The sequence below is a fragment of the Sander vitreus genome, chromosome 1 (assembly GCF_031162955.1).
Source record: "Sander vitreus isolate 19-12246 chromosome 1, sanVit1, whole genome shotgun sequence".
Lineage (NCBI taxonomy): Eukaryota > Metazoa > Chordata > Actinopteri > Perciformes > Percidae > Sander > Sander vitreus.
The window spans coordinates 21,805,698-21,832,624 of NC_135855.1; the positions used below are offsets into that span (position 1 = coordinate 21,805,698).

A 26,927-nucleotide genomic window follows, 5' to 3' on the forward strand; every position below is an offset into this window, starting at 1 on the left:
AAGCTTTTTATAGCTTTGCCGTTTTTTTTGGAGACATAATTACATATCGGCACATGGGCCGACCTCCGACGACAACTTTGGTTTTGGTACAAGAGAAAAAACTCACTATGAACATTTAAGAATCTTTAATTCACACTAGTAATAAAATTGCATTACATTTCATAAAATAAATGTTCCAGTTTATATATACAGAGAAAACAGACTGTACATACCCTCCAATGAACCATTTCTAAAAGGAAAATAAAACCAACCGGAAACAAATTTCACAAAACATACAAGCAATACAGTGCTCAGCTAAGCAGGCACAACTGTACATCAAAATTTGTAACTGCTCAGTGTTGGGGTGTGGGAGGGGCAAAAAGTTGAACATTTACAATAGAGTCCTTAGGGACTGATAAAGGGGTCTTAAAAAGTATTGCAGGCAAGCAGACAGACGCTTGTCTTTTCCAAGTGCAGCAGAACATCCATCTCGTGTGTAAAGTGTGGAGCCGATTGTTGCTGCCACAAGGTTCCAACTATTGAACCTGTGTCTCAAAGCTCCCATTCAGCTGGCCCTCCTCATAGTCCATTTGACACAAAATCATGTTGTTTTTTAGGAAAAACTTGTCCCCCACGCAAAACCTGTTGGCAGAGAAAAACAAACAAAGGCAGAACTGTTAAAAACACAAAGACGATTACTGTTGGAATTATGGTGTGTGTGTGTGTGTGTGTGTGCGTGTGTGCGTGTGTGTGTTGACTGGCTCTGCAGGTAGGCCTAATGATGATTCTGTTTGATTGCACACATTTGGTCGATATGTTCTACCTGACGCACGCTGACACTGTGCCTCGTCAAAGCCTGTTTTGATGGCATCATAAATGTGTGGCTTCAAATAAAAGTGGATTAAAACCCTATCATTTCAAAGCAAACAGACATGAGCCCTGGAACCCGATGAAAGGCAGGTGAACTCCCTAGCCCTTGCAAAAAGGCAGTGGCACCACGGGAGTTTCCAATCAAACTCTGCCATTGGGTTAGCTTTTTCACACACCAGTTTGGAACCAGTGCTTGAGAATGATTTTTCCTCTGAAGTATCAGAGTCAATTGAAGAGGGAAAATAACATGTAACAGCCTGCCCTACTGATGTTCTTCTGTGTGCCACTGTTTGTTTGTGTGACACAGTGGAGACAGCTCCATAATGTGACTGAAGGACAGTGAAGATAAGAATATAGCCGAGCATAGCTTGGCTTTAGTAATGAGCCAGGCTGGTAAAACAGTCACGGCCAATACTGTGCCAGATGAGACATGGCTTCATGTCTGCCAGCTGAGAAGAGAGACTGCAGTCATAATTCCCTTACAGCAGGTGTTCACTATGGTAACTGAATCTGGCCTGCAGAAGGTTAATGGGCTTTTGCTATGTGGAGGAACAGGGTCACATCACCCCTGACAAGCATGCAAAGGACGTTCTGCTCCCAGAGTGGTGCCATTACTGACAGTATATTAATGGGGAAAAGCAATATTTGGGTATGTCATATTCTATGTGTATCATACCATAGGCTTTGTGCTCTCTCCAATTTCATAATAGATCCTAAGGAAACACCATTTCACACCTGTTCTCCAGCAACACACCTCTGGAGGTTGTAGTTCCTATACCTCCTTGCACGCATAAGAGCAAAAGCTAACTTTACATCATGTGTACAGAGCAAGCCAACAAAAAAAAGGACAAACTGCTGGAAGTGTGTCACAATAGGAAATTAGCAGAGCATTACAAATGCAATACAGCAACCTTTATTTTTACAACACGGGAAGACAATTCCAGACAATTTCAGAGTTATTCAGTGGTATGTAATAATATAATAAGACCTTAAGAGAGCCTTTTCAACAGCTTCTAATATTTAGACTATTGGCCATTTTAACACCCCATTCATGTTTTTTTTTTGTTTGTTGAGTTATAATCCCCGTTCTTACCTCTGGTTACAAAGCTGACAGGCAAAACAGTCCAAATGATAAACATTATCTCTGGCTCTCATCACCATTTCAAAGGCTGGGATCAGTTTACTGCAGGCTGCACAGTTCCCCGTTGTACCAAAGAGCCTGAAAGACAGAGAGCACAGATAGAGATTAACCCACCTTCCCTTTACCTTGATGCAATAAAAGAGCAAACAAAAACGTACTGACGGCAAGAACAATAGCAGAAAAATGCTGCAATGGGAGGAAAAAGAGGGCAAAATTGAAACGCGTCGAATATAATGCACAAAGCTTTCGTGGCACCCACTTGGTATTTTTGTTAATGAGATTTACAAACATATATCTTAATTCTTGGCTAATGATCTAATTAAAATGATCACATGGTTTTAATCTCCTTCTTCAAAGAATGTCCCCTCTTGCACATTACAAACGCAATGAGAACAGGTCTGAAGCAAACCATTTGAATTGTTGAGAGTTTTCTTCTTTCATAGCTAAAATACCTAATGAGTCTATCTCCAACCAAAGCCAGCTGAATTTTTACACAAGAGGCTACGTTCTATAATTTAGTCATAAGTTCAAAAGATTTCTGTCACAAGGATTCAGGCTCAATCTGTTCTCTCGCTTTCTCTGCCTCCCTCTTCTATTCAAAGAGGAGCCTGAGACAGTGATGGGAGATGTAACCTTGAAGAGTTAACTAAATGTTTCACAGTGAACAGACTCACTGTTCAAACCTCGCTGCTGCTGGTTTAGACTTATTCGATAGGAGCCAAATGATAAAGGTCACAAACACAGCAAGTAGGCACTGGTGTCGATCTCTTTTCTCCTCAAACTAAAGGAACCTCAAATGCTTTTCCAAGTCACATTTACATTTACATTTTTTTCCACGCACCTGCCCCTATGTTTAATTTGGAGATTCTGAAGCCCAGATAGATTTATATATTCTGCAGGGTAGGACCATTTCATCTTTGCAAGAGGGGATAAGGCAACAGCAGATTGCCATTCCAACAGATTGTTAAACACTTTTCCCCAAAACTTGTAGGAGCTCAGACAGAAGAGTCACAGTGTTGATATTCTGCTTCTGCTAGTCCCATTCAGTTGCTTTCACCTTGTTAAAGAAAACGTCTATCCAGCAGCCCTGCTTCTAATTAGGAGCCACTGCCCCAGAGGAGCAGGAGAGACAGAAACAGAGGGAGAGAGGCTGCTATGTTCCATGAGAGGGATTCACATGGTGTTAAACAGAGACATTGTTACAACTGTTTTAGTAAAACACTGCATGTTCTCATACAGTACACATCTGCCACCAACGGGGCACTCTGTAACACAAAGATTATGTTGTTTTTTTCCACAGAGACACGTTTTAAAAAAAATATATTTTTTTTTTTTTCTTTTTCCAAACATTAGAAAATTCTCACACATTCAGTATTGATCCAAAAATTGAGCGAATATCAGTGCTCCAGTGCTCCTTGTTTCCATTACAGTATATAGGTTTTCCTGGCCTGATTTCTTGGTTTTGTAACATGATGAAATGAATGCTAATTGTTTTCCCTTTTGCTTACAATTCACAAAAACATTGTCCCCTTAAGTTACAAGCCACAGGGCTCCCGGATAGCTCAGTTGGTAGAGCGGGTGCCCATATATAGAGGTTTACTCCTCGACGCAGCGGGCCCGGGTTTGACTCCGACATGCGGCCCTTTGCTGCATGTCATTCCCCCTCTCTCTCCCCTTTCATTTCTTCAGCTGTCCTGTCAATGAAGGCCTAAAACTGCCCAAAAAATAATCTTAAGATACAAGCCACTGCCTCACACCTCCTGTGCCATCATGACAGTCGAGTGGCAGGGTCTGCTATATGTTTAACACCACACCTGAGGTTTATACTGGACTGAAGAGTCACACACTGATGTCTATTGCTCTCCCTCAGGGAGCCGACGTTATAAGAGAGCCTAGAGAGCCTCGGGCACTTAAAGAGTCTGACATGCACACACCTATAACGGCTTGTATGATTATTCTAACCCTTCTCCATTACACCCTGCTGGGCTGCGGACATGGTGCTGACTTGATACATACAGGTTGTGAAGACGCCTGGTGGGGAAGCCCAGCTTGCTGCCGACCCTTTACTCAAGGCAGCGTGCGACACCTGTGGCTAGTTTTTTACCTTTCAGCTACATCTATATTCTCTACAAAGCTATGATTTAACTACTGTGGGTATAACATATTTTCCCCTTTATTATGCAACACAAATATTTTTTTTAAGATCACTTTTCTGCAGAGCTGTTTGCAACCCCAGCTACTGTGCTGCATTGTAACTGTACTATCAGAAATACAGGCTACTTTGACTTTTAAGACTTATTTTTATAAAGCTGGAAGAATAAAAACATTACTACTAAAACACCTTTCCATTTGCTTTGCAAATATACTAAAGGCTTTCAGCAAAAAGAAACAGATTGGATTAGTTCTGTACCCTCCCTTGTTTTTGAAAAAGGTTGAGACATTTTAAAGGTCTACCAATATTACACATCAAATTAAATGTACTTGTTATGTTGATTACTACTCAGCTTGTAAAAGCAGTTGTATAATGTTGTCTTCTGTGGCTCTGTAGAGGCTTTGTCAAGTCTGAGAAAATAACCCTGGAGATAACAGTTGATAACAGTGACAACATCATCACACTAAGTAGTAGTCCCCATAATGAGGCGTAAACACAGCGCAGTCTTTTCAAGAGCCACAAGCAAGGTTGTAGTAGTGGAAATGAACGTGTATTGAATATAGCATTTCGTAGTCTTTGTACTTGTACTCTGCATAATGACAATAAAGTTTAATCTAATCTATAAGCTTGTATGTAAATAAAACCTGAAACAAAACTATAAGACACTAAAATGACGCGATTAGCCTGGTATTAAGTGGACGGACTATTGTGGTTCAACGTGGTATCATGACTTTGCGTAAACATACACACCTACTTTCTTAAGCCAAGTGGCATGTGTCTGTCGTCTTGCCGTGTTATCGCGAGAAGAAAGCTACGGTTTGGTTTAGGAAAAAAAAAACGGGGTTGGCTTTAGTAAAAGAAGAAAGTGACGGTTGAGTTTAGGAAAAAAAAAATGGGGTTGGCTTTAGTAAAAGAAGAAAGTGACGGTTGAGTTTAGGAAAAGAAAAATGGGGTTGGCTTTAGTAAAAGAAGAAAGCGACGGTTGGGTTTAGGAAAAGAACAACGGGGTTGGCTTTAAGGAAACGCCACACACGGGACACGATCCCCGCTCTCCTGGGTGAAAGTCCTCCCCTACGCGGATTCTCGCCCTTTCATACTACTCGCTACGGTGTAAATTCACACACAATCGCAAGGTAATGGAAGTCAGTGGAGGCCAAACGGCATTGATAAACGCGCTAAAAAGCAAGTATGCGTCTTGATAACACGCCAATAATGACATACAAATTGGCGTGTCATACATACGCCATTTCATGAGATCAGTCTATGTGGTTTGTGTTTACCTAATTTGAATTTTAACTTAACCAACCATGAACTGTAAAATTACTACAGACTGCATCTAGACTTTGCTTTGTTTTGTTAGGACATTTACATGTGCATTTCGCTCTTCCCTCAGTATTAACATCCAGATGAACACCATCTCCACCTCCACCTGCTCCACTCTGCTGGACCTGCACTCTCTTTAAGTATTCTGCAATAGCACAGAAAGGCTTCACACCTTCTAGGTGTAAGTGCAGTAAAAATGAAGCTACAGGACCGTGGCATGTTCTCCTAAATGACACTGGTCACTCCAAATAGTCTTCAAATCATGAAGAGAGCCACTTCTTCCATGCTAACCTGATTCCCCTATCTGCTTTGTAATTTACTATCACAGGCAGATATTTGGCACAGAAAAAAAATCTTCCATCTTCACCATAACATGAAGAGTTGGAGTGTAAAAAAGTATCTCATTTACACAGTTCTTCAGCCAACAATTGATGTTTCTGGGTTATAACTTGGTATAAACATATGGCTTAATTAGGCTCCTCATGCTAAAAGGAGATTACAGCCTGAGAGAACTGTTCGAACACATTACACTCTTCTCTTTTTGCTCCTATGAAGCTAAAGGCAACCGGAGTTGAACTGTTGAGCTGAAGAAGTCTCATGAGTAACAGCTGAAGTGGAGCTGTGTAGAGCAAGCAATGAATGTTTTACACCAAAACATGATCTAGAGGCAAATGTAAAGGTCAAGAGATTTGATGTCAGCTGAGATAATAAAACATATTACCACAAAATTGAAGAAGTGACACAAAGTAAAATAGATACACATTGTTTATGGCCGTTCAAGCATTAGGTCCATTGAAACATCTACAGGGATAATGTCATCTATACAAGCCAAGGATTTCCAATTAGCCAAGAAAGACTGTACATTGTGTATATACATACACAAGAAAACTACGTTCATACACTTGCCTCCGTTTTTTCTTTCAACTTGATATGCTTCACAGCGCTGAAACAGTGCCTTCATAAATTGTGGATTACCTTTGAAAAAAAAACATTCATTCATTTCATTTACAATAGATATTTTTGTTTCAATAGACTACTTTCTGCCGAATTCCCATGTATTGTTCTGACACATGTCCTGTATTGTAGGAGTGCAGTGGCTCATGCACTTCAATTTCCCTGGTCATTTGGATTAAATAAATCAATATTCTCAAAAGGACAGTGAAAAGAAATTCAACATCAACACAGTTTTTTTTAAATTTTTTTTTAGCATTTCTATTTAAATAGTGTGAATGGTGAGTTTCTGGAAAATACGAGAGTCTTGTTCAGAGCTGCTCGTAGTAAACTGAGCCCATCAGGTTTTGTCGATCAATCATCAGCATTGCAACAGGGTTTGAAGCACAAAAGTCCTCTTTTAAAATGGCCGCCTCTGTGGTTTATTTAAATGGATTAGAGGGTTAGAAGTGCTGATTTAGATTGCTCTCCACAACCTGTGAGACATTCTGGCAAGGATTTCTGAACGGCATAATCCAGTGTAAAGTGAAAGCAGGCAAGCTATTTATTTTTAGAAACTGTCAAAATTCATCATCTTTGTTTAGATATTATATGACCCTTTTTATAGTGAATTATATTTAGTAGGGCTGCACCGTGGTAACTAAAGTAGTATAGTAAAAATGTCAATTATAATTTCCCCACCCCAAGGTGACAACTTCTGATGTCTTGTCGTATTCGACCAACAGTCCATGATATTCAGTTTACTATCATACATGACTAAGCAAAGCAGCAAATTCTTATATTTGAGAGGCTAAAATTAGAAAATATTTTTGCTGGAAATATGACTTAAAACTATTAATTGATCATCATAATAATTTAACTTTGTAACTTTATAAGATCTAAGCTGCAATAATGATCACTATTAATCCCTTTACTAAAGCTTCAAATTGGAGACAGAGGGATGACGGACTTAATAATTCAATATCTGGCAAGTCTAACATAACTGACCATTGGAGGTCAGTATGTTCATGAATTTTAATTAAAATACTATTCATAGTATGTCAACATTTATAGCAGAACTGCCATACTCCGTACTCCTTAAAAGAGCTTGTATTTAGTCACTAAAAATGTATCATTGTGTGCTGATGTGGGTTGTTGGTAGCAGAGTTGTATGGCAGGAATGCAAAGAAGCTCGGCTCTCCTCTCTCTGTTATTGAGTTATTACAATCACTCTTTAGAAAAAAGAGGGCCTTCTTTAGGTCTTTCAATTGCTGCTTTGCTAACTTCAAACCCTTAAAGCTCCTACGGTGCATCATCTGCCTCTCTGTATCGCTTCCCTCAGATTGGGCTGTGGCTCTTGAAGTTTTTTACCTGTTCTTTGAGCTCTGTGAGACTTCCCAGCCCGCTCGAAGTAAGTCAGATTTCATAAAAGGGAAAGCTGTTAATGCATGCACCGCATGTTCTGACCCTCCCCAACAGTTGCGTCTTTTTGAAAGTGTAAACCTTTCTGTTCAGATTTATCTTGCCCAGAGAGAAAGAGCAACTGTTACTGGAGGAGAGCAATTGCTTTACTAACTAAAGTAGTAAGGAGAAGACAACGAAGAAGATTTGAAAACAAGTCACATCCAGATGGAGCTATCATCTTCCCCCTGCTATTTCACCAGTTCGTGGATAACTTATGGATGTTCATTATCTTGAAACCGTTTTCCTCTTACAGTTAATTATACCCCATTTTGATAAGTGGGTGACTATTATGTCCGCTCTAATATATGAAATAGAGGATTAAATGATTTCAGGCTTCAAGTCCTGATGATCACACCATGACTAGATTGTCAACCCTCTGGTGAAGTCATGCGATCCTGGGCCCCAGACATAAAGTTAACGCCTAATTAATCTATTATTCTCATTTCTAATGAAAAAGTGTGGCCAAGTTGATAAAAAAAAACACTCCCTTGATACCAGGAAGTGAATGTCAGGGATATTAGAAACTGAACTTTTTGTTGGTGCAATGGTTTGGAGGGCAGAGGGAACGCTGTTTAAGGTATGTGTGTATTTTTGTGTTTGTGTGTTAAAGTGTAAGATTCAGGAAAGCGTGAGTGCATTCAATAAGTTGCTAATGCCACTGAAGGACAACCACAGATGGAGCTCCTATAATAATTAATGTGAGCATGGCAGGGATCCAAACTCTGGGAAATAACCAAAGTGTGTTTGATCCACCTGCTTTTCTTTAATGAAGTGCAGGAGGCTAATTCAGTGCACAGATTTAACTTTATTACTGCAGGTGAGGGGAGCCTTCGTCTTACTACACAGAAAAGAAGGAATGAAAAGGAAAGTGGTGCCGAATGGAGACTGCATCACCTACTTTCAAATACTCTGGTCTCTTTAACTGCCTCTTCTCTACACGCAAGGCAAGGTTTTTAATTTGTTCCATAATAGAATTCATCTCAAGCATCTCTAGCCATTAAGTGTTCTGCATTTGTCGCAGGCTGAAGAGCAGGCGAGTGGGATGGATTTCATTAGGCAATCCGGGGCAACAGAGGAGCACACTTCTCCTCTTTCCTTTTTATTCTTATTTTAGTATGCCTAACTCTTGATTTCATATGTCATTCCCAGTTTTTTATCCTGTCTCTGACCTCTACATCTTGCTGGTGTGGCTGCGAGAAAGCTTTTCCTTCTCCCTTCACAGTGCCAGTTAGGCACTTATGGCTTGGGGGTGGGGGTTGCTGTCCTTTCAGCAGATGTATTTTACCAAGTGAAACTCTGAGCTTCATCATTTTTGCCTTCTCTTAGTCATTTGCCCATTTATTATTACCTCATCTGCACCATCTGCCCCTTCGGGGGGCAACATCAGGTCTTAGTGGACCTCTCACTGCATCTTAAAAGCATTAACTGTGGGTGGGAACTGATAGATGGTAATGGCCTATCTCAACGTAACGTCCCTAAGCGCCTCTCAAGTGGGCTGCGGTCTTCTTCCAGGTCAGAGAAAGAGCTGAGATGTAGGTAAAATGTCATAAAGATCCATGAGTGAGGTAGGAAGAAAACCCAGTTGATTAAGGTTCCATGTGGTTTGGATTTTTAGAAGTGATACAAAATGATGGCTGCTGTTTTGGATGTTTTTAAATTAGAATAATGAACTGTGTGGGGTAGCGATATGTATCAGTATCAGTGAAGGCAATGGAGAAAGGGAAAGGGGGAGGACAGTGCAGGACAGGGAGTTTTAAGAGGGGGAGCCTAGGGCACCGGTATCCCTAAGTTGGCCCCTGGGGGATTCCCTCTCAGATAAATGGTAGGATCTCATTGGGAATGTGACTTAATGCCCAGGAAATGGTCATGTTTAATTTAACAAGCAGATGGCAGGGGCATCTGAAGGGGGGTATAGAGCCAAAGACACTGATGAAGCAACAAGCCTGACTGGAGGTTTCTCACAGCCTACAGCTCTGGTACAACTGAGAGCCAGTCTACTCCATGACAGAAGTCTTCTGTGTCGATGCAGACAAAGATAAAAAGATACAAGTATTTTAGAAAAACGCAGCAACAAACCTGTTGTGGTTTAAACTTGCTTAATGGGCATACATCTTATTGGTACCAGTGAGATTTTGATGTTGATGGAAGCATAGGTTATTATAGGTTGAGCCACTTGATACAGTAGCACCCAATGTCTTCAAAATTCAACAATTGCGATGGCCAGATGTTAGTATTATGGAAACAACCTATTGTAAATGACAACCAAGTGTAACCCACTGCTTATTTTATATTCTAAGTTTGACTATGCATTTTTATTCTAGATGCAGTGATACAAAAATGTCAGCATGACTCATGTTTTGATGGTTACACAGGAATGTTAGAAGTTATCTATTATTTGGATGTTTTAAGAGTAAAAAAAAAAAGGAGACGCACTGTTCCTAAAATGCCCCAAATGTTCTTTTTTTCTGCCAGTGCAATATGCTTGTGTTGGAGCATCCCAAAATTACTTTCTGCTATATGCATGCTGTAAAAGAATATGACAACAAACTCTCTACATATAAGGTTTTGCTGTGATGCAGTTCTACCACTGAGGAATATTTGCATGATTTAGATTTTAGCTGTGATTTTGTGAATGGGAGCCACAGGAAACACACACTTAGAAACCAAAGCAAACGTTACCAGGAGGTAAAAAAAAAAACAACCTTTGTGATTCTTTCATGTCACAGAGCTTTTGAATAGCATGGCATTTGTGTTTGTTGTGAGTGGAGAGAGGTGATTGTGTCTTTCTTGCCTCAGGTAGTCCCTGCGACAGAGGATGAGGTTGGCTTTCGTATAGAGGGTGGAGCCCACCTCCCCCAGGCGGCAGTCACAGCAGGCACATTTGAGACAGTCCTCATGCCAGTATTTGTCCAGGGCCTTGAGCAGGTAGCGGTCTTTAATCTTGCGATTGCAGCCAGCACACCCCTTCTGTTTCCCTTTGGGCTGGACGGAGAGCATTGGCACACCTGTAATGATAAGGAGACAAACAGCCATGCGTGATTTACGGCCCAGGAACACAAGTGATTTTTCATGTTCTCTTTTTGATAAGCTGGCTGCTTCTCGAGGCGTCTAAGCCTAGCCACAGTACACTGCCTACCTGCTTCATATGCATTAAAGAAAACATTCTTCCATGTAGATAGGCACACAGGTCACATTGGACTACAAAGCCCTGACTTACTTGTTCCACTAAGAACATGCTGTAATACAAAAGTAACATGATCACTTGCAGCAGGTTTCAGAGGAAGGGGTAAAAGACACAATGTTTATTTTGTTTACAGTGGTATTTACAGGGAGCTGTGTAGTACGTTAGTTACCTGCCATTTTGTGTGTGTGTGTGTGTGTGTGTGTGTGTGTGTGTGTGTGTGTGTGTGTGTGTGTGTGTGTGAAAACACAGAGAGTGAGTGTATGCTAAAAGGCACTTAGGCCATAACATATCTCACTGGGGTCTGGTAGCAACGTTTTTGTGGTCAGAGGCTTTTTAAAAGGTTAATGTTAATCTATACCAAACAAAGCCCATGAGGAGCTTTTACAGCTGTAGACAGTTGAGTGAAATGGGCTTTGATGACACACACACACACACACACACACACACACACACACACACACACACACACACACACACACACACACACACACACACACACACACACATGTTCCCTACTCAGAGCATTACAGCCTTTCCTCCTTTTACACTTATCTGTACTCATGTGTCTGCAACAAGTGAGCCTAAGTTACCAAACTCGCAAATTGCCCTGCTGTCACGCAGGTCGCCTTTAAGCGTGCCTTTTAGCCTCCTAAAGGACAAATAAAGTCCATTTAATAACTGCACTAAACACTAATAGTCTATGTGTGGTTGACATTTGTGTTTGGACTAAAAGCCCCCCTCAGGCCACTGCTGGTACAAAGGCAGGGGCGCGCAGCTCCCCTCTGTAGCACTAACAGGTCTGCCACAGCTGAAAGCACAAGACAACAGCTCTTAAGACACTCTCTCACACACTGAGCTATTGATCCATCTAAAAGAACACACAGTGGACGCCACTTGCCACTCTACTTTCAAAACACATTTTTCTCTCTCTCTCTCTCTCTCTCTCTCTCTCGCTCTCTCTCTCTCTCTAAGATCGGACACTCTGCATCACAGGGGGTTAGGCCAGCATTTTGTATGTGTATCTATAATGGCCCATTTAAAGTTACACTGAGTTTTATACGAAATGTCACTGTTTCACTGTTGCACAGAGATGTGCACAGGTACATTTTTTCCAGACCAGATAAAAGTTTTTATTTTCATTTCATTAGCAGGAAACTATGCACAAATGCGAGTGTAATGTTAAGTGTGAATGGGATCATTCTGTAGTTAGAGCTGTCATTAAACAGTAACTTCGGTGGTTTGCTCAGTGATAAACAACCTCGGCTGGTAACAAGGGACTGCTTCACTCTGAGCACTGTTTTTCTCTGCTGAGCTTGTCATGTTCGTTCTCCTCCACAAAAACCTTATACCACTTTTCAAAGGACTTCTTTGGAATAGAAAAGCATATTTTCTCTCTCTCTTTCTGTCACTCTCACATGTACAGACACATATCTGCACACCTAAAGTGACTCACAAAGTACCTTATTGGATCCAGATTTGCTCTGCACTTTTTGGCCATCCACACATCAATAATGCTATGAATGTAATATAATTAGCATTTCCCCTTTTAAAAAAGAGGTGAAAGAAATAGGAGAGCTTGTTAGTCAAATTTATGGCTTTGGTTTATATGTCAGTAAGTGCTCTGGTGGTGTTGAGCCATCTTATTTCTTTATCAGAAGTGGAAAGGAGAGGCTAATTGGTCCGGTGCTGGTGATGGGAGCCATCAATTAGTGTTCTGCCTGCCCTCCAGCTCCCTCACCTCCCTACCTCTCAAAAACAGGCCCCTTGAAGCTGGCACATTAGGATCACAAAGCCTGCTATAAATACCAATGTTCAGTGTAAATGAAGCTAAAAAGCTTCAAATTCAAGCCACACTGGCTAACGGCGGACTCTTCTACATGCATTTCATGGGTTGTTAGGGGAGCTCTCTGCAGGTATGCCAACAGTGCTCGCCTGACAGACTTCTACAGAACTAAAAACAGCCTTAATGAGGAGAGAGAAAATGCCTGTGTGTGTGTGTGTGTGTGTGTGTGTGTGTGTGTGCGCCTGCCTGTGTACTGTGTATGTACAGTATGTGTGCTTCAGAGCTTGTGCAAAGTAAAAGAAAGGAGTTGATTTGCCTTTTATGACACCTAATTAGTTATTCTACTCAAAATCTTTGCTTTAAATAAGAGAACTAATTATACAAAAAGGTTGTTCCTCTACCTCCAGAGAACTACTCCTAATTGGTTGAGACCACCACCAGCCACACACTCCTTAAACATATAATGTGTGTGTTTTACATCATGTTTGAAAAGGCCAAAGCTTAACCTATCCTGGAATTACTGTATGCTGCTCACCCCCTCTATTGGATGCACACTTTGTTTAAAACCCTGCTTAGCATCATCAAAGTGACAACACTGTTTGCAGTGAGTCTGACACTCCTCAGTCCTTCTGGCTGAAAGAGAGATGTCTCAATGGAAGAATGCCTAATGTCTGCCGTGTAACCAGTATCCACATTCAACTGATGCCTCTTTCTTGAAGCCATTGCATGGAACAAACATGAGTTTGATGTCTTCTACCAAAGCAGCCTCTGGAAAGAACAGATTTAATAGTGTGGCAAGCACTAGCTCAAACCTACTAAACAAAGAGCAGTGACAGAAAAAAAACGAGTGTGTAAAGTAAATGTCTTTTCAATTCCCTTAATGCCACGAGACATTTTCTTGCACCTGTCACCACTCCCGGCGCTATGTGAAACTGTGGAGTAGAACAGAACCTCCCATGCTTGCCACCTCCCAGAAAGAAAAGCTGCATTATGAAAGAAAGCAGCAGACTAGGAGGCAGCCTCTACTTAATCCAATCCATTTAACAGATACAAGTGCCACTGACCTTCCAGTGTCATTTGATGTCACCAAAAGCATGCCTCTCCACATCACGATTCATTCTCCAACAAGGGATGCATTTTACCCCTCAAAGTGGAGAGACAGCACTTGCCCTGCCAAATATTCTTCCTGAGAGGGAATTTAATTTGCCATTAGTACAGTGTGCAAAGGCCTGTCATCTCTCCCTTCTACCATCCATCTACTTTCTTTAAGATTGTATCTTTCAAGAATATGTACAGTTAGTTTTTCTCAGCCCAAGCTGTCTGTCAGAGCATGTATTTTCTATTATAGAGATAGCATCCGATTTCTATGTTACCCCATTTAGACTTCCGTCTTAACAGCTATCAAAAAATCACATCAGTCCGCTAAACCTTTTTGAGCTATTTAAGGTTTTAAAAGAGAGTACGCAGTTTGGAGCACTCAAGGAGATGTTTGAAATTAGAGAAATGCAATTATTACATATACATGGCAATATCCACATTTCCTCAGACTGGACCAGAGTGTGTGAAAAAAAAGATGATTTCCCCCCTTTTTTATCATTACCACTCAACAAGCAGATGCATATTTTATATATATATATATATATATATATATATATATATATATATATATATATATATATATATATATATATATATATTGAATCGTTGGAAATAAAGATCTCATATCATATCATATCATACAGTAATGTAACTAAAAGAAGATTGGTTATTGCCTTGGCATCAACTGCAGAATGAAATAATAAAAACATAATAATAAATCACATCACTTGCTAAATTCTACACTGCCAGGGATACTGTCTCTGTATTTCTGCTTTCTCTCCTATTAAATACTTGGACTGTATGTAGGGCTGCAGTTAGCAATTGTTTTCATTCTTGATTAATCTGCTGATTGTCTGGATTCTTCAATTATTCGCTTTTTCTATAAATGTCAAATGTAAAAAAGAGAAAATGTCCTGTTATATTTCCCGCAGCCAAAGGTGATCTATTTAGCTAGCTTGTTTTATTTGACAGTCCATAACCCAAAAATATAAAATTTTCTGTCATTACAAAGAAAAGTGACAAAAATGATTCATCAATTATCAAAATAGTTGCAGATTTCATTTCTGTTGATCGATAAATCAACTAATCGTTGCAGCTCTACCCATCACAATAAGGCTGTTGTCTTCAGGTCAAAATCTAAATATATTAAGTTTACAAAGATATAAAAAAAAGCAGACAATGCTAACATCTGAGAACTGATTAATCACCAAATCATCATCAAAGCAGTTGCCAAATAATTTTAATGTTGATTGATTGACTAATTGATTTATTGACGGATCCTTTCAGTTCTAGTTTAAAGTGCATACCACACAATTGTAGAAAAATTGACTCCACATTTGAGGTATCCTTCACTACACTACTACACACATGATCCCAATGGAACAGCTGCTCTCACAGGCACTGCCTTAATGGCAGCAGGGACTGTTACATCTGATTCTGTGTTTTGTTAAATGTCTTTTGATCAATTAAAAGCACTGACGCCATGGTGTGATGCAGACTTTGCTGGTTCATGGGGAGGTAAAGGATCTTGATGAGAATCACTCAGCCTTCCTGACACATGCGGAGGGAGACGGGCTTTCAAGAAGGATGGAGCTGGCCCTGGGTGGGCCTCCTCTCAGGGGCCCCTATAATTCCAACTCCCAGCTGCAGCGAATAAGAGAGTGTTAGCCACCAGTGTGGTGAATGCACACACTGGGATGCTCAGGGAAATTAGATACTACATTACCAAATGATTGCATTTAACTGAAACAAGTGCGTTTGTCATCATCATAATCATCACTTGATTCAAAGCTCTCCTGCACAACTGAATCTATAAACTGCAGCATGAAGTTCCCAAACCACTATACGTCAACCCTGCATGACTGAATGAATCATCTAACGAAATCTGAAAATCTAAATTATATTATATAATTACAGGAAGAACAATATAGGACAAACGTCACTCTTTTATTTTTCTCCACTACTGTAAATGCCGTGGCTATGACAATCCCAAATAAAATTTGTCCCTAGGCCAAGGTGTCTGCCATTGTGTGCATGAATCAGCCCCTTTCATTCAGCTCCCGTCATCACTGTAATTGAGCCCATGGACACGTTTCTCTATTGCCAAGACAAAATACAAGACATCTGGTAATAACATCAGCTGGAATACACATGCCAGTTGAAAGCAGACTGATTTATGTATTCTGAATGATAAGCAAAATAAACACCACTGATTCATTGTGTGAGTCATGTTTCTGTCCTTAGTTGGAGCATATGCAAGGAGTAAAAGAAAAGATATGCATGAACACACACTCACATGGAGACACACACTTTCTCTCAAATTAGGTAGTTTCTTACAAGGCCCAAGTCAATATTACATTTCATACTGACTGTTTTTTTTCTTATAGCTCGCTGTGAGAGCCTTCTATGTTACTGTACGGTATGCTACATTTCCAGATGGTTGTGTATGAATGCTGGGGTCTGTGAGGTGATTCTGGGACTGTATGCATGCTATGATTATGACATAATTAACACCCACAGTAAGTGGGAGAGAGAGCAGACAGGGCTGGTGTGGATGAGGAGGGGACTGCTCATTAACAAGATGCACTCTCTCAAACTTTGCAGCTTGCTGTGGCTAATAAGCCCCAGTGAAACGGAGCCCAGCCGTCCCTTGCATTGACCCTGGCACTGCCCAGGATAAGGGAGGGTTTTGTCTCCTGGAATAATTGCTCTTTTCACATATTACAAGTGTCCTGACCCCCACGGTCGGCAGCCACTTTCCCAACCATAATTACTCCTGATCCGCTCCAAATGAGTCAGCCGCATTAGGGCTGCAATAACACTGGCCCAGCTTCAAGCACGGCATGGGGAGTCTCAGCAGAGCAGCCTGGAACAGGACTGCCTTTTCTCCCAGCCTACGGTCATTTCCATCACGTCAGAGGTGCATTTCTTACACTTGAAGTCAGCATGAAGGCCCTGGGCCCTTTTCTGAGGCTTACAGAAGGCATTGTTAGCTCCTGGTGCTCACTACTCACTGTGGTTTGGCACCAGACTCCATCCCAATTAACGGAAAACTTCATTAGGGTGTTTTTTCCACACTTTTCAGCCCCTTATTATTTTTAATTTATTCACATGGGGTTAATTAAAAGAAATGTATCACAGAGATATGCAACAGCTTTCTAATTAAATTCATTGCGGCTTTTTTTAAAGACATGAAACTGGCAGAGTTTCCAAATTATTACAGAAGTCGCAGAAACACTTGGTTGCTCAGTAGTAGGGTGAGATTAGAGTTCTGCAAGGTAAGCTGTCAACAGCATAGATGGAGTGAGAGAGGGTGCGATAGGGCTAGAAAATGAGTGTCAGGGAGTAAAATGAATGAGGAGGAGGAAAAGAGACAAACATTCATTGTTTTATCATGTGGTGTTACCCCAAATAAACCCATGATAGCTCTTAAAGAGGAAGGATGTCTGAGTGTTGACACAGCAAAAAGAAGATTTGGTATCGCATCCAGCCAATCAAATGTGGGCGTAGTCGTGTTGGGCTGTTCCTCTGAGGTGTTTAGTTCTTGAAATCTGCTATTTTACCATTTTTCATTTAAGTGCAAGCTGTCAATAACCAAGAAGGTGAATGCATTTTCATTTTCAATCCTCATAGATTAGGAGCGAGTTCAACAGACACTCAGTATGAGATTGAATAAAGAAAAAAAAAAAATCTATTCTCAAACTATATAGCCTACTATTAAACTTACTAACTACTACTACTAAACTTATGATAGGCAAGGCATCTTGTGTGCCACTTCGTGATTCCTGGCAAAAAATAAAAATGAACTAAAAAAATCAAACCATTAGACCTGTCAAAGCCACCTTCCGCCATCCGGAACAGAATAATGCACAAACACTTTTAGTCCACATTAAAAATGCATTTGGAGATTTTAAATGTAGCCGTCTAAAGTTTGTGTCACTCATGAGGTCAGGAAGTGATGTACAAAATCCTCCCCATTCCCCAGCAATTACTGCAAATATATTATTTCAAAGGATATGCCAGGAGACAGGTGTGCCATTCAGGGTCCTCAGTGTGTCAAAAATGGAGGGGAAGAAGGAACACCATACTGTGGTGCACTGTGTGAGGCTCTTTAATCTTGAATAATGCAAATTCCCCACAGGGGGCAGTTATTTGGCAGCTCTGGCCTCTAATGTCATTCAAGCACCTACTCCCACACCTGATGGGGTAAATAATGAGGGAGGTTGGTTGGGTTTAGTTACGGAAGAGATCTTCATGAAGATTGGGTGGGATGGTAAACTAACTGTCTCATGTAGAACAGCCTGTCCTAAATCTCCCAAGAGCAGAATATTGTAGATGACGTTTGATGTTTCATTATGAAGATGGCTTGCTTTTAATGAATTCCTTTAACACTTTTATATTACTTCATCATATAAAGACCAGGCATTTTGGCTAAAAGGAGTAATTATTGTTACTGGCTTAAATCAAATGACAATTAAACTAGAGGAAATAATTTCCCCCTGGGATTATTAAAGTATTTCTGATTCTGAATGACGGGGTCCAAGGTCTTCAGTTAATGTTGGTTCAGTGGGAATGTGTGTGTGGATGGCGACTTTCATTTGCCTAGCATAGTTAAGCACTGATTAAATCAGCAACTTCAATATCCAAAACCTAATCTACTAGTTTTAAGAGGGAAACAACTACCCCCCTTTAATCACAGATTTGAATTAGCTATTCAAGATTTTATTTACTGAAGGTCATCTAATATGAGATGAATTTCCAGAAAGTTGGCTCTTATTTAAGTGAAGGCACCCCAGGCTTTTCTATTTACTAACAAGATAGCTGTACAATCTTAAGAAAGTGTAAATACTCCATCCTCCTCTATTTCTCTGGATTTGTGTACTAAAAAGCAGCTTGTAGGCTTTTATAAATGCATGTAGTATTTTGCTTTTGCAAAAAAAGCCAAGTAAAGGTTATTTTAAGTTTGATTAAAACCACATATTGTATGTAAATGTGCCTGAAAACAGAGGAACTGCAAGGTATAGGACAACAAAATACCAGTTGTCAAGTAACATTAAAACAACTTATGGTTTAACTGCTGTAAAGTTTACGTGTGTACTGTATGGCATTTTCATCCTCTGACTGGAAACCTGCAATCCCAGAAGATTGTAAAATGGATCTGAAATGAGAAAAGAAACTCATAATATATCTCTGTCTGCAGTGATGCCAGTAACGCGTTATTTAGTAATCTGACCACTTTTTTCAGTAACGAGTAATCTAACGCGTTACTATTTCCAAACCAGTAATCAGATTAAAGTTACTTATCCAAGTCACTGTGCATTACTATTTTTGTCATTTTCCTTAGTAAAAATATAGATTTTTGCTTTCTTCTTGAGTCTAGGGGAGTGAAGTCACGTATGCGACAAGTCACATTTTCAGCATGAGGACAGGTCACATTTTCAGCATGAGGACAGGTCACGTTTTCAGCATGAGGACAGGTCACGTTTTCAGCATGAGGACAGGTCACGTTTTCAGCATGAGGACAGGTCACGTTTACAGCATGAGGACAGGTCACGTTTACAGCATGTGGGCAGATCACGTGTACCACGCAGCGACACAAACGTAAACAACAATGGAGGGAGGAGAGAGATGCGGTTTTCTAGCTGGAAATACAGTCACTATTTTGAGTTTGTGTCAGCTAAAGACGGCAATATTAAGGTTCGTTGTACACTCTGTGCTGGTGGCAAAGTGCTATCTAGCTACAAAAACACTACGTCAAATTTGAAGAAACATTTGGAGTCGCAGCACTGCAGTCAAACTTACAGACTAAGTCCCACCAGGTGGTGCGAAGCAGAGAGCAGGAGGTCCCCCACCACCCAAACAACAAAAACTGGACTTCGGTGCTAAACCAGTAAGTGGGGGAGAGTTGAAGAAGTTGATCGGGCAGTATGTTGTAGCGGAAATGCTGGCCTTAAACAGGGTTGACTCGCTCTCTTTCGTGCCATAATAAACAAGATCCCTACTACTGGCCATGCCGAGCTGCCTCACAGTAAACCGGTTGTCATTTTTATGTTGAGGCTGTGGGGGTGTTGTCGGCAGTTGCTGAATGTAACTAATAAAGTAACTTGTAATCTAACTTCGTTACTTTTAAAATCAAGTAATCTGTAAAGTAACCAAGTTACTTTTAAAATCAAGTAATCTGTAAAGTAACTAATTTACTTTTTCAAAGTAACTGTGGCAACACTGTCTGTCTGTGATGCAACAAAGATCAGAAAGCTCTAACTTAAGGCCAAAGGTACTTTTTAACACTCAACCTGCAGAAAACTGAATACTGCAATACTGCATTCCCACTGCAATGGGAATATCACAGAGTGATGTTTGAAAGATTTTTACAGTGAAACAAGACTGTAAGTATAAAAGCCCCGCTAGCAGCCCCTAGAGGCTGTGCTGCTCCTTACACCCACATGAACAAAGTGTTTTACTGACCAATCAACACTGTCATTCTCAGAGCCACACACTCACACAGGCAGGGCCAAAAACAAATGAAAAAAACTCAGCAACAACGATCAGGGCATTGGCAAATCGGAAATATGGCATTGGCAAGAAAACCTGCTGGCACTCACTGGTGTGTGCACCATAGAGAGAACACACCAGGCCAGTTCATATAGCTGAACTATATTATTACAACAATACAGTATTGTATTTCTGCAGGTTACCCCACAACATAGACTAGTGCTAATCAAACCAATCAACACCAATTAACACAACCTACAAGCACATGAATGTATGTGAAAATTGTCAACTGCTGCTCTCAGACCACTCCACATGTTTTCCTTTAATTGTGAAAAACTGATGAAACACTATAAAACACTATAATTTTCATATAACACATTTTACACACCACAAAATCCTGCACCGTTGACATGTGGCTTCCTACTCCCATCAGAACAAACACTCACATATGCACCAGAGCTAGACCAATAAAACACTTATTGGCTCACTGCAGATATATCAATTAAAAATGCCAAAGTAGGTTTGAGGTCATGTAGAAACAGCGCCTTCTATACATACAGTAGTTTGTCCACCAGAGAGCACTGACACCTGTATTCTTCAACTGTAAAATCCTGCTCTGTACGTATCTTAGTCACAATTATATATATAAAGAAGAATCCGTATTGGTCAATACAGGTTTCTTTCTCCCAATATATATATATATATCGGTCAGGCTATAATACACAAAAACAAGCGTACATGTATACAGCCCTGGCTTTCATTCAAACAATTATGCATCAAGCGAGTATTTCAGAAGGGATTAAACAAGACCTGCACTGAATGAATAATAAATAAAGTAAATCTTTTTGCTTTAAGACACAAGAAACCATTAAAAGACATCAGTGCAATTATGATTTTAGATTCAGTTCATGCATGAATAATGCACCATAGTAATAAAATAAACATAAACAATCATGTTTCTTCTGGGTCTAAAATCCTTTCCAAAAATGTAATTCATGCCATATGTGTTTGATTTCCACTGAGGCTTAATACAAAATGGTTACGTTGCCTTAGAGTGTAACAAGTGACATGTTGTTTTATTACTGCAGGTAGAATATGAAGGTTTCTCTTCAGTAGCATTTTCTGGGCATTTTGACACTTGTACTCAGCTGCCTAAGAACTATAGCTGGTGACATTGTAGTTTTGACATGTGCTCATCTCAAGAAGTTTGCTGCATGTCATTCCCCTTTCCCATCTTCCCCGTCTTCTTTACTAAGCCTATGGTGACAGAATAAAGGAGAAATTATTTTCCAAAGAGAAAGCTTAACAGAGTGTATCAGAATGCCAAACAAGTCAGAAGAGAGAGCGCACAATAGGTAAACAAATGAATAACTTTATGTGAAAACAACTGATAAGATGTTGCAGTAGGTGCTCGGGCGTGTGTGTATCAATGTATGAATACTTTTTTTTCCCTCCACATCAACATTAGTGTAGCCAACAGCTTGAGAGAGTCAGCTTTGCAGTGACAAGTAGCAGTGACACCTGCTTCCAACAGGTTCAAACAGATGGATAACTGACAATATATGGTGGTTCATTGTCATTAAAGCTGAATTACATGTTGTTGATAAATATAATAATATTTTTACGCGGCTCAACTTTGGATAGGTTATTGGGATTTTATTTTTAAAGATTATTTTTTGGGCTTTTCCACCTTTTAATTGATAGGACAGCTAGGTGAGAAAGAGGGGGAAGACATGCAGGAAATCGTCCCAGGTCGGACTCAAACCCTGGACCTCTGCCTCTCAGTATATGTGCGCCTGCTCTACTCACTGAGCCAACCCGGCCACATTGGGTTTTTTTTGTCAGCGAGAATAGCTTTGTGCCTATGCAACATCAACATTACTTCTGTGCATGTCTGCATTTGTCTCAGAGCTCGCGATAAGACATTGGGTTTCTCCAAGGTGGTTTAAAGTAACGATTTATCTCAACTTGTCAACAGATTTTGGGATTTTGTAAAAGGTTTCATTGTAACATTTGAACTGATGTGCGTATGTCCTTGCGGCTTCGAGTTTCTTATTTGTTCATATCATTTTCAATGTGGCATCTTTATCTCTGCAACCTTCACTATTCTCACACACGACTCAACAATATACCAGAAATTCTTCATGTCATTGGAAAACTCACTTAGGGTGAATAAAAGGGTCAGACAACAGGGATCGTCCGTTCCCTGTGATGCATGTGGTAGACAGATCTTGTCATGAGAATTTGTGTGATAACATGGCTAGCATGTGGTCTCTGGCAATAATAAAAGGGATGCTCTTAAGTGCATAATTGAGTTTGTGTGCCACACTGATGAGTGCAGCCATTTACATCAAAGGCAGGTGGGCGCGCTTGCTAACACGTGTCTCTTAAGTCTCAATTCAGTCCCTTTGAATTCCACTAAGATTATGGAAAATGATACACAACTCGAGCTCTCGTATATGTGAAACGATCAGGGCTGATAGGGATTTAGAGGTTTAGTGGTGACAGACGAAATTGTCTCCAGTGAAGAATTCTGCATTTGTAATATCAGAAACAGATTAGACGGAATTGAACACTCACAGTTGAAATGGTATAAATGGGATTTTGTGTTAAATAATGAGAATAGCTTTAAAATAGTGTTGCTCATGCTAATATCAAATCTGTATCAGAGAATACATACTGTATGTTTTTGTACCATTTTGTTATGTTTATGCATGTGTGCACAGATTACACTCCTTACTGTTTAAAACACCACACAACTGCCCCCTTTGACTATATATGTTTACAACAAAATTGAAAAAGTACTGCAAAGGCGATGCAGGTGCCTGTAATAAAGCTTTTTAAAAGAAACTGTAGGGACTTAAGAAATATCAAACGAGGGCCCAGAGCACAAAAAACAGACGTAATTTTAATATTTGAAATGGGCAAGTTTAATTTTGAAGTAAGAGCAAACCAATAAGCTGAGAAAATAGCAAATACAGGGGAGCAAATTGCATTCCTTTGGAAAAGTGAAAAGACTTAAGGAACATATAAAAGTAATCTCCAACTGGAAATTAGAAATCAACCCTCAGAAACCAAATAATAGAAAAGAAATATTACTGTCCACTTTCTAAATCAATATCGCTATGAGACAGTATTGCCATGGTAACACCGGTAAAGAATGAAGCAATTCTTATTATTTCAAAATAAAAATGGGAGCCTGAAGCCCAAGTTTTATTACAGCAGCCGACAGATCACCAGTCTGCATTCATCTGAAGCGTTGCTTTTCAATCACATGCTTTATGAATGTACAAATTTCACTGGACAGGATGATAACAGGGTCATAAATTAACAAGCAAAGGTAACCAGAAATGTATCAGTAGTTGTAGGATATTTCTTCTGCTTAGGTCTGCAAACAGTATACTGTAGTTGTGTTAATGTTCAGCAAAAATATGCCTTCAGTCAGTGACCACTTGCTTCTCCTGCAGTTGGTGCGAAGAAGGAGAGAAAATGGCTGAGTTGCTTTTTCCTCTCAAATTAGACGCAAATTGGAACCTTCATATCATAGGGTGAAATAAAATGTTGACACAGAATTGGTACATTTGTTGCTATTTATTACTTACTATGACCTGCATATTAGGTTATTTCACAGAGCAGTGGCTGTATTCCTTTTACAGTCCTCCTCCGTGCTTTCTGACTCACTGCTTTACCAGAAAGTGTATATTATAAGTTAATGACTGCATCATCTGAGAGCATGATGATAACTTTACGATGTGCATGTAACCTAACGGACAGGACAGATAATATGGGCAGGTAGCTACATACAACATAAAACTTATATAAAAATATAGATTGATACTTTGGAAAACGGTTTGTAACAGGCAGATTTTCTCAATGGGGCTAATATAAGGGGTCACATATATGAATTTCTGGTTATTGCTTTTGTTGCACAAATTGTTGCAGACTTTTCAAAAAGAAATCAGAGTTTAAAAAAACAGTATGCCAAACAAACAGCAGAATTACTTTGTTGCCAACCAGTATGGCAGGCTTTAAACATGAGACCAGACCAGATCTGTTTTATGGGCCACATAAGGACTGACATTTGAACACCTAAGCAGCACGCACAAACAGACACAAGCATAATAGAGAATCAATCAAGAGAAACAGACAGTTATCATACACATACACCCATGTGGCCACCCAAAACACTGATCCACACCTCCCTCTCCACATATGCACGCATTTATTTGTGCAGGCACTTAGTGGATACATTAGACAAGAAGGTTGAATTGACAAGCCTATAACTTTAGAGCCAATAAACGCTAAGAGGCACCACAATGAAAGAGACCAGATCCAAGCAGTTCTGTTGACAACCTGGCCAAAATGCTGGAGCTGCTGGTCGGGCCCAGCAAATAAAGGGTGAAGCTTTTAGGCAATGAGCAGCAGGTGATCTCAGCTTTTCTGCAAGTCCTAATGCTCCTAAAAGCCACTCTCCCTGGTTCTGTAATTGGGCATCAGTAGTTAATGTAGTATTGACTGCATTACATGCTCCTGTGCATCCTTTCCCACTAATGCCATTTGCATCACCTTGTACATTTACCATATTGCTTAGCCAATAACTGTTAAAAGCAATCTGAATCATGAATCATATAGGGAACTTTTAGCTAGACAGACATCCAAAGGAGACAATTTACAGTTGAGTTAATTTGGGTACATTTGCAGCACAACATGGATTCAGCGAGACAGACCAATTTATGTCTCTGCCGCAATCCTTTTATTGGTTTTTAGATGTGTAAGTGAAAGTATGCTCTGCTAAGAGATATGAAATATCCATTTTCAAACATAAATAATGGGTTACAAATGCATCCATTACTTTTGGAGGGAGGAGGAACCCTAGATAAACTCAAATGTGCAAAGGCTATTTAGCCTGCCGTATACTTTGAGAAATAACACACACAAATATGTGTTTTAAGGTTAGTGGAGGTTGTCATTGTGCATGTCAGCATGTGGTCAGCAAAACACTCTTAAAAAAAGAAAAAACATCAGAAAATAACTTCATTGCAAATCACATAAAGCCTTCAGTACTGTAGCTATATATATATATATATATATATATATATATATATATATATATATATATATATATATAGTCTGCATTTGATTGTTATCATCATGTTATATAAAAATATGTAAATGAACACACTGAGCACCATTTAGGCCTGACTGTGATAAATACACTGCACATCTCAGTTTAATCCAAAATGGGACGTCATTAGAGGCGAGTTTGATTTAAATTAAAATTAATTAGATTGCCTCACCCATTAACCTAAATACATTGAAATAGATAAGTAATGCAAGTAGGCCTATTTGGATGGAAAGTGAGTGAACGTTGCATGGCGCTATCCATAATTTGCAATCAAGTTAAAAGCACTCTGCTGTCATCTCCCATCCCGTGGTGATGTCAAAGGCTGCCTCGCTAACTTCACAGACGCAAAAAGCACTTAGAGGAGGAAAGAAAAGAGGATCCACATGCACTGCAGCGTCTGTGGAGTATATCCTCAAACTCTGGGTTAGGCTACATATCAAAACGCTACAGACAAATCTGATCCAGATAAACATGCAACTCTCTTCAGAACTAAACTGCAGTTTGGCAGTGGCAGGCTATTTGTGTAAGTGCCATCTCAACTTCATGGTAGAGAAAGCAGCCACAGTATTCAGGGTTCTTGGCGAAAACACGGAGCCTGTCGTGACTAAACGGGGTTGAAAAAGCCAATATAAAGCAGAGGCTGTGGGTGCGTCGGGTCCGGGGCGACGGGAAACACTTAACGTGTAAAATGTCAGTAGTTTGCCGTGTTACTCCCCAGGTTATAGCATCATACGGTCGGAGATGTTACTCACCCTCTTCCTTGTCCAACACCATCGTCCTGAGGAACGAGGAGTCCTTCCCCGGGCGATCCGTCCTCGGCTCCAGCAGGATGCACCGCTCGGTCTGCTCGGAGCTGCTCCTGGAAATGGCTTTGAAACGCGCGGTTGACTAGACTACGCCTCGATAAACCAAAACCCTGGAAAGATGAATTGTCGTCTGCACGTTTTTTTTCCTCCTCCTATCAATAATAATTCATACACGGAATACGGTGAGATACGCGGCGAGATCCCCCTATCCGGACTGAACTGTATTGCAAATAAAGAGCGATCAAACAGCGTTGGTTGCTCTTGATAAATTCCATGCGAATAAAAAGACAAAACAATGAAAAGCGATATAAATCTAGTGTCGCCTATCTGTAACTGTGCATACACGGACGGATCAGACGCTCAGACTGAACGGCTGAGCTCTCTTTCGCTGTTAATATTCTCTCTTTCTCGTTCTCATTTGCTCCGAAACAGCAACTATATTCAAACAAATCCAATTGCAAATCTGACAACTGCTGAAAGCAAACTCACGCCGCCTCTCTCCCAGTTTATGTGCCGCGCTCGCCTCTGCTGCTACTGAATAAATGCGCGCAGTTTCCAGAGACCCTCGGATTCCCCTGTT

At 40.2% G+C, this 26,927-nt stretch overlaps 1 protein-coding gene across 1 annotated transcript; it reads right to left on the reverse strand.

The window, feature by feature from the left end:
• Window positions 1–124: 124 nt before the first annotated feature.
• On the reverse strand, window positions 125–26,927 carry lmo1 (LIM domain only 1). Its single transcript, XM_078257471.1, has 4 exons — window positions 26,294–26,927; window positions 10,651–10,864; window positions 1,943–2,068; window positions 125–621 (listed from the first exon to the last, which is right to left on the reverse strand). Exons 1-4 carry the CDS (start codon window positions 26,313–26,315, stop codon window positions 516–518), a joined length of 468 nt encoding a protein of 155 aa, XP_078113597.1. The 5' UTR covers window positions 26,316–26,927; the 3' UTR covers window positions 125–515.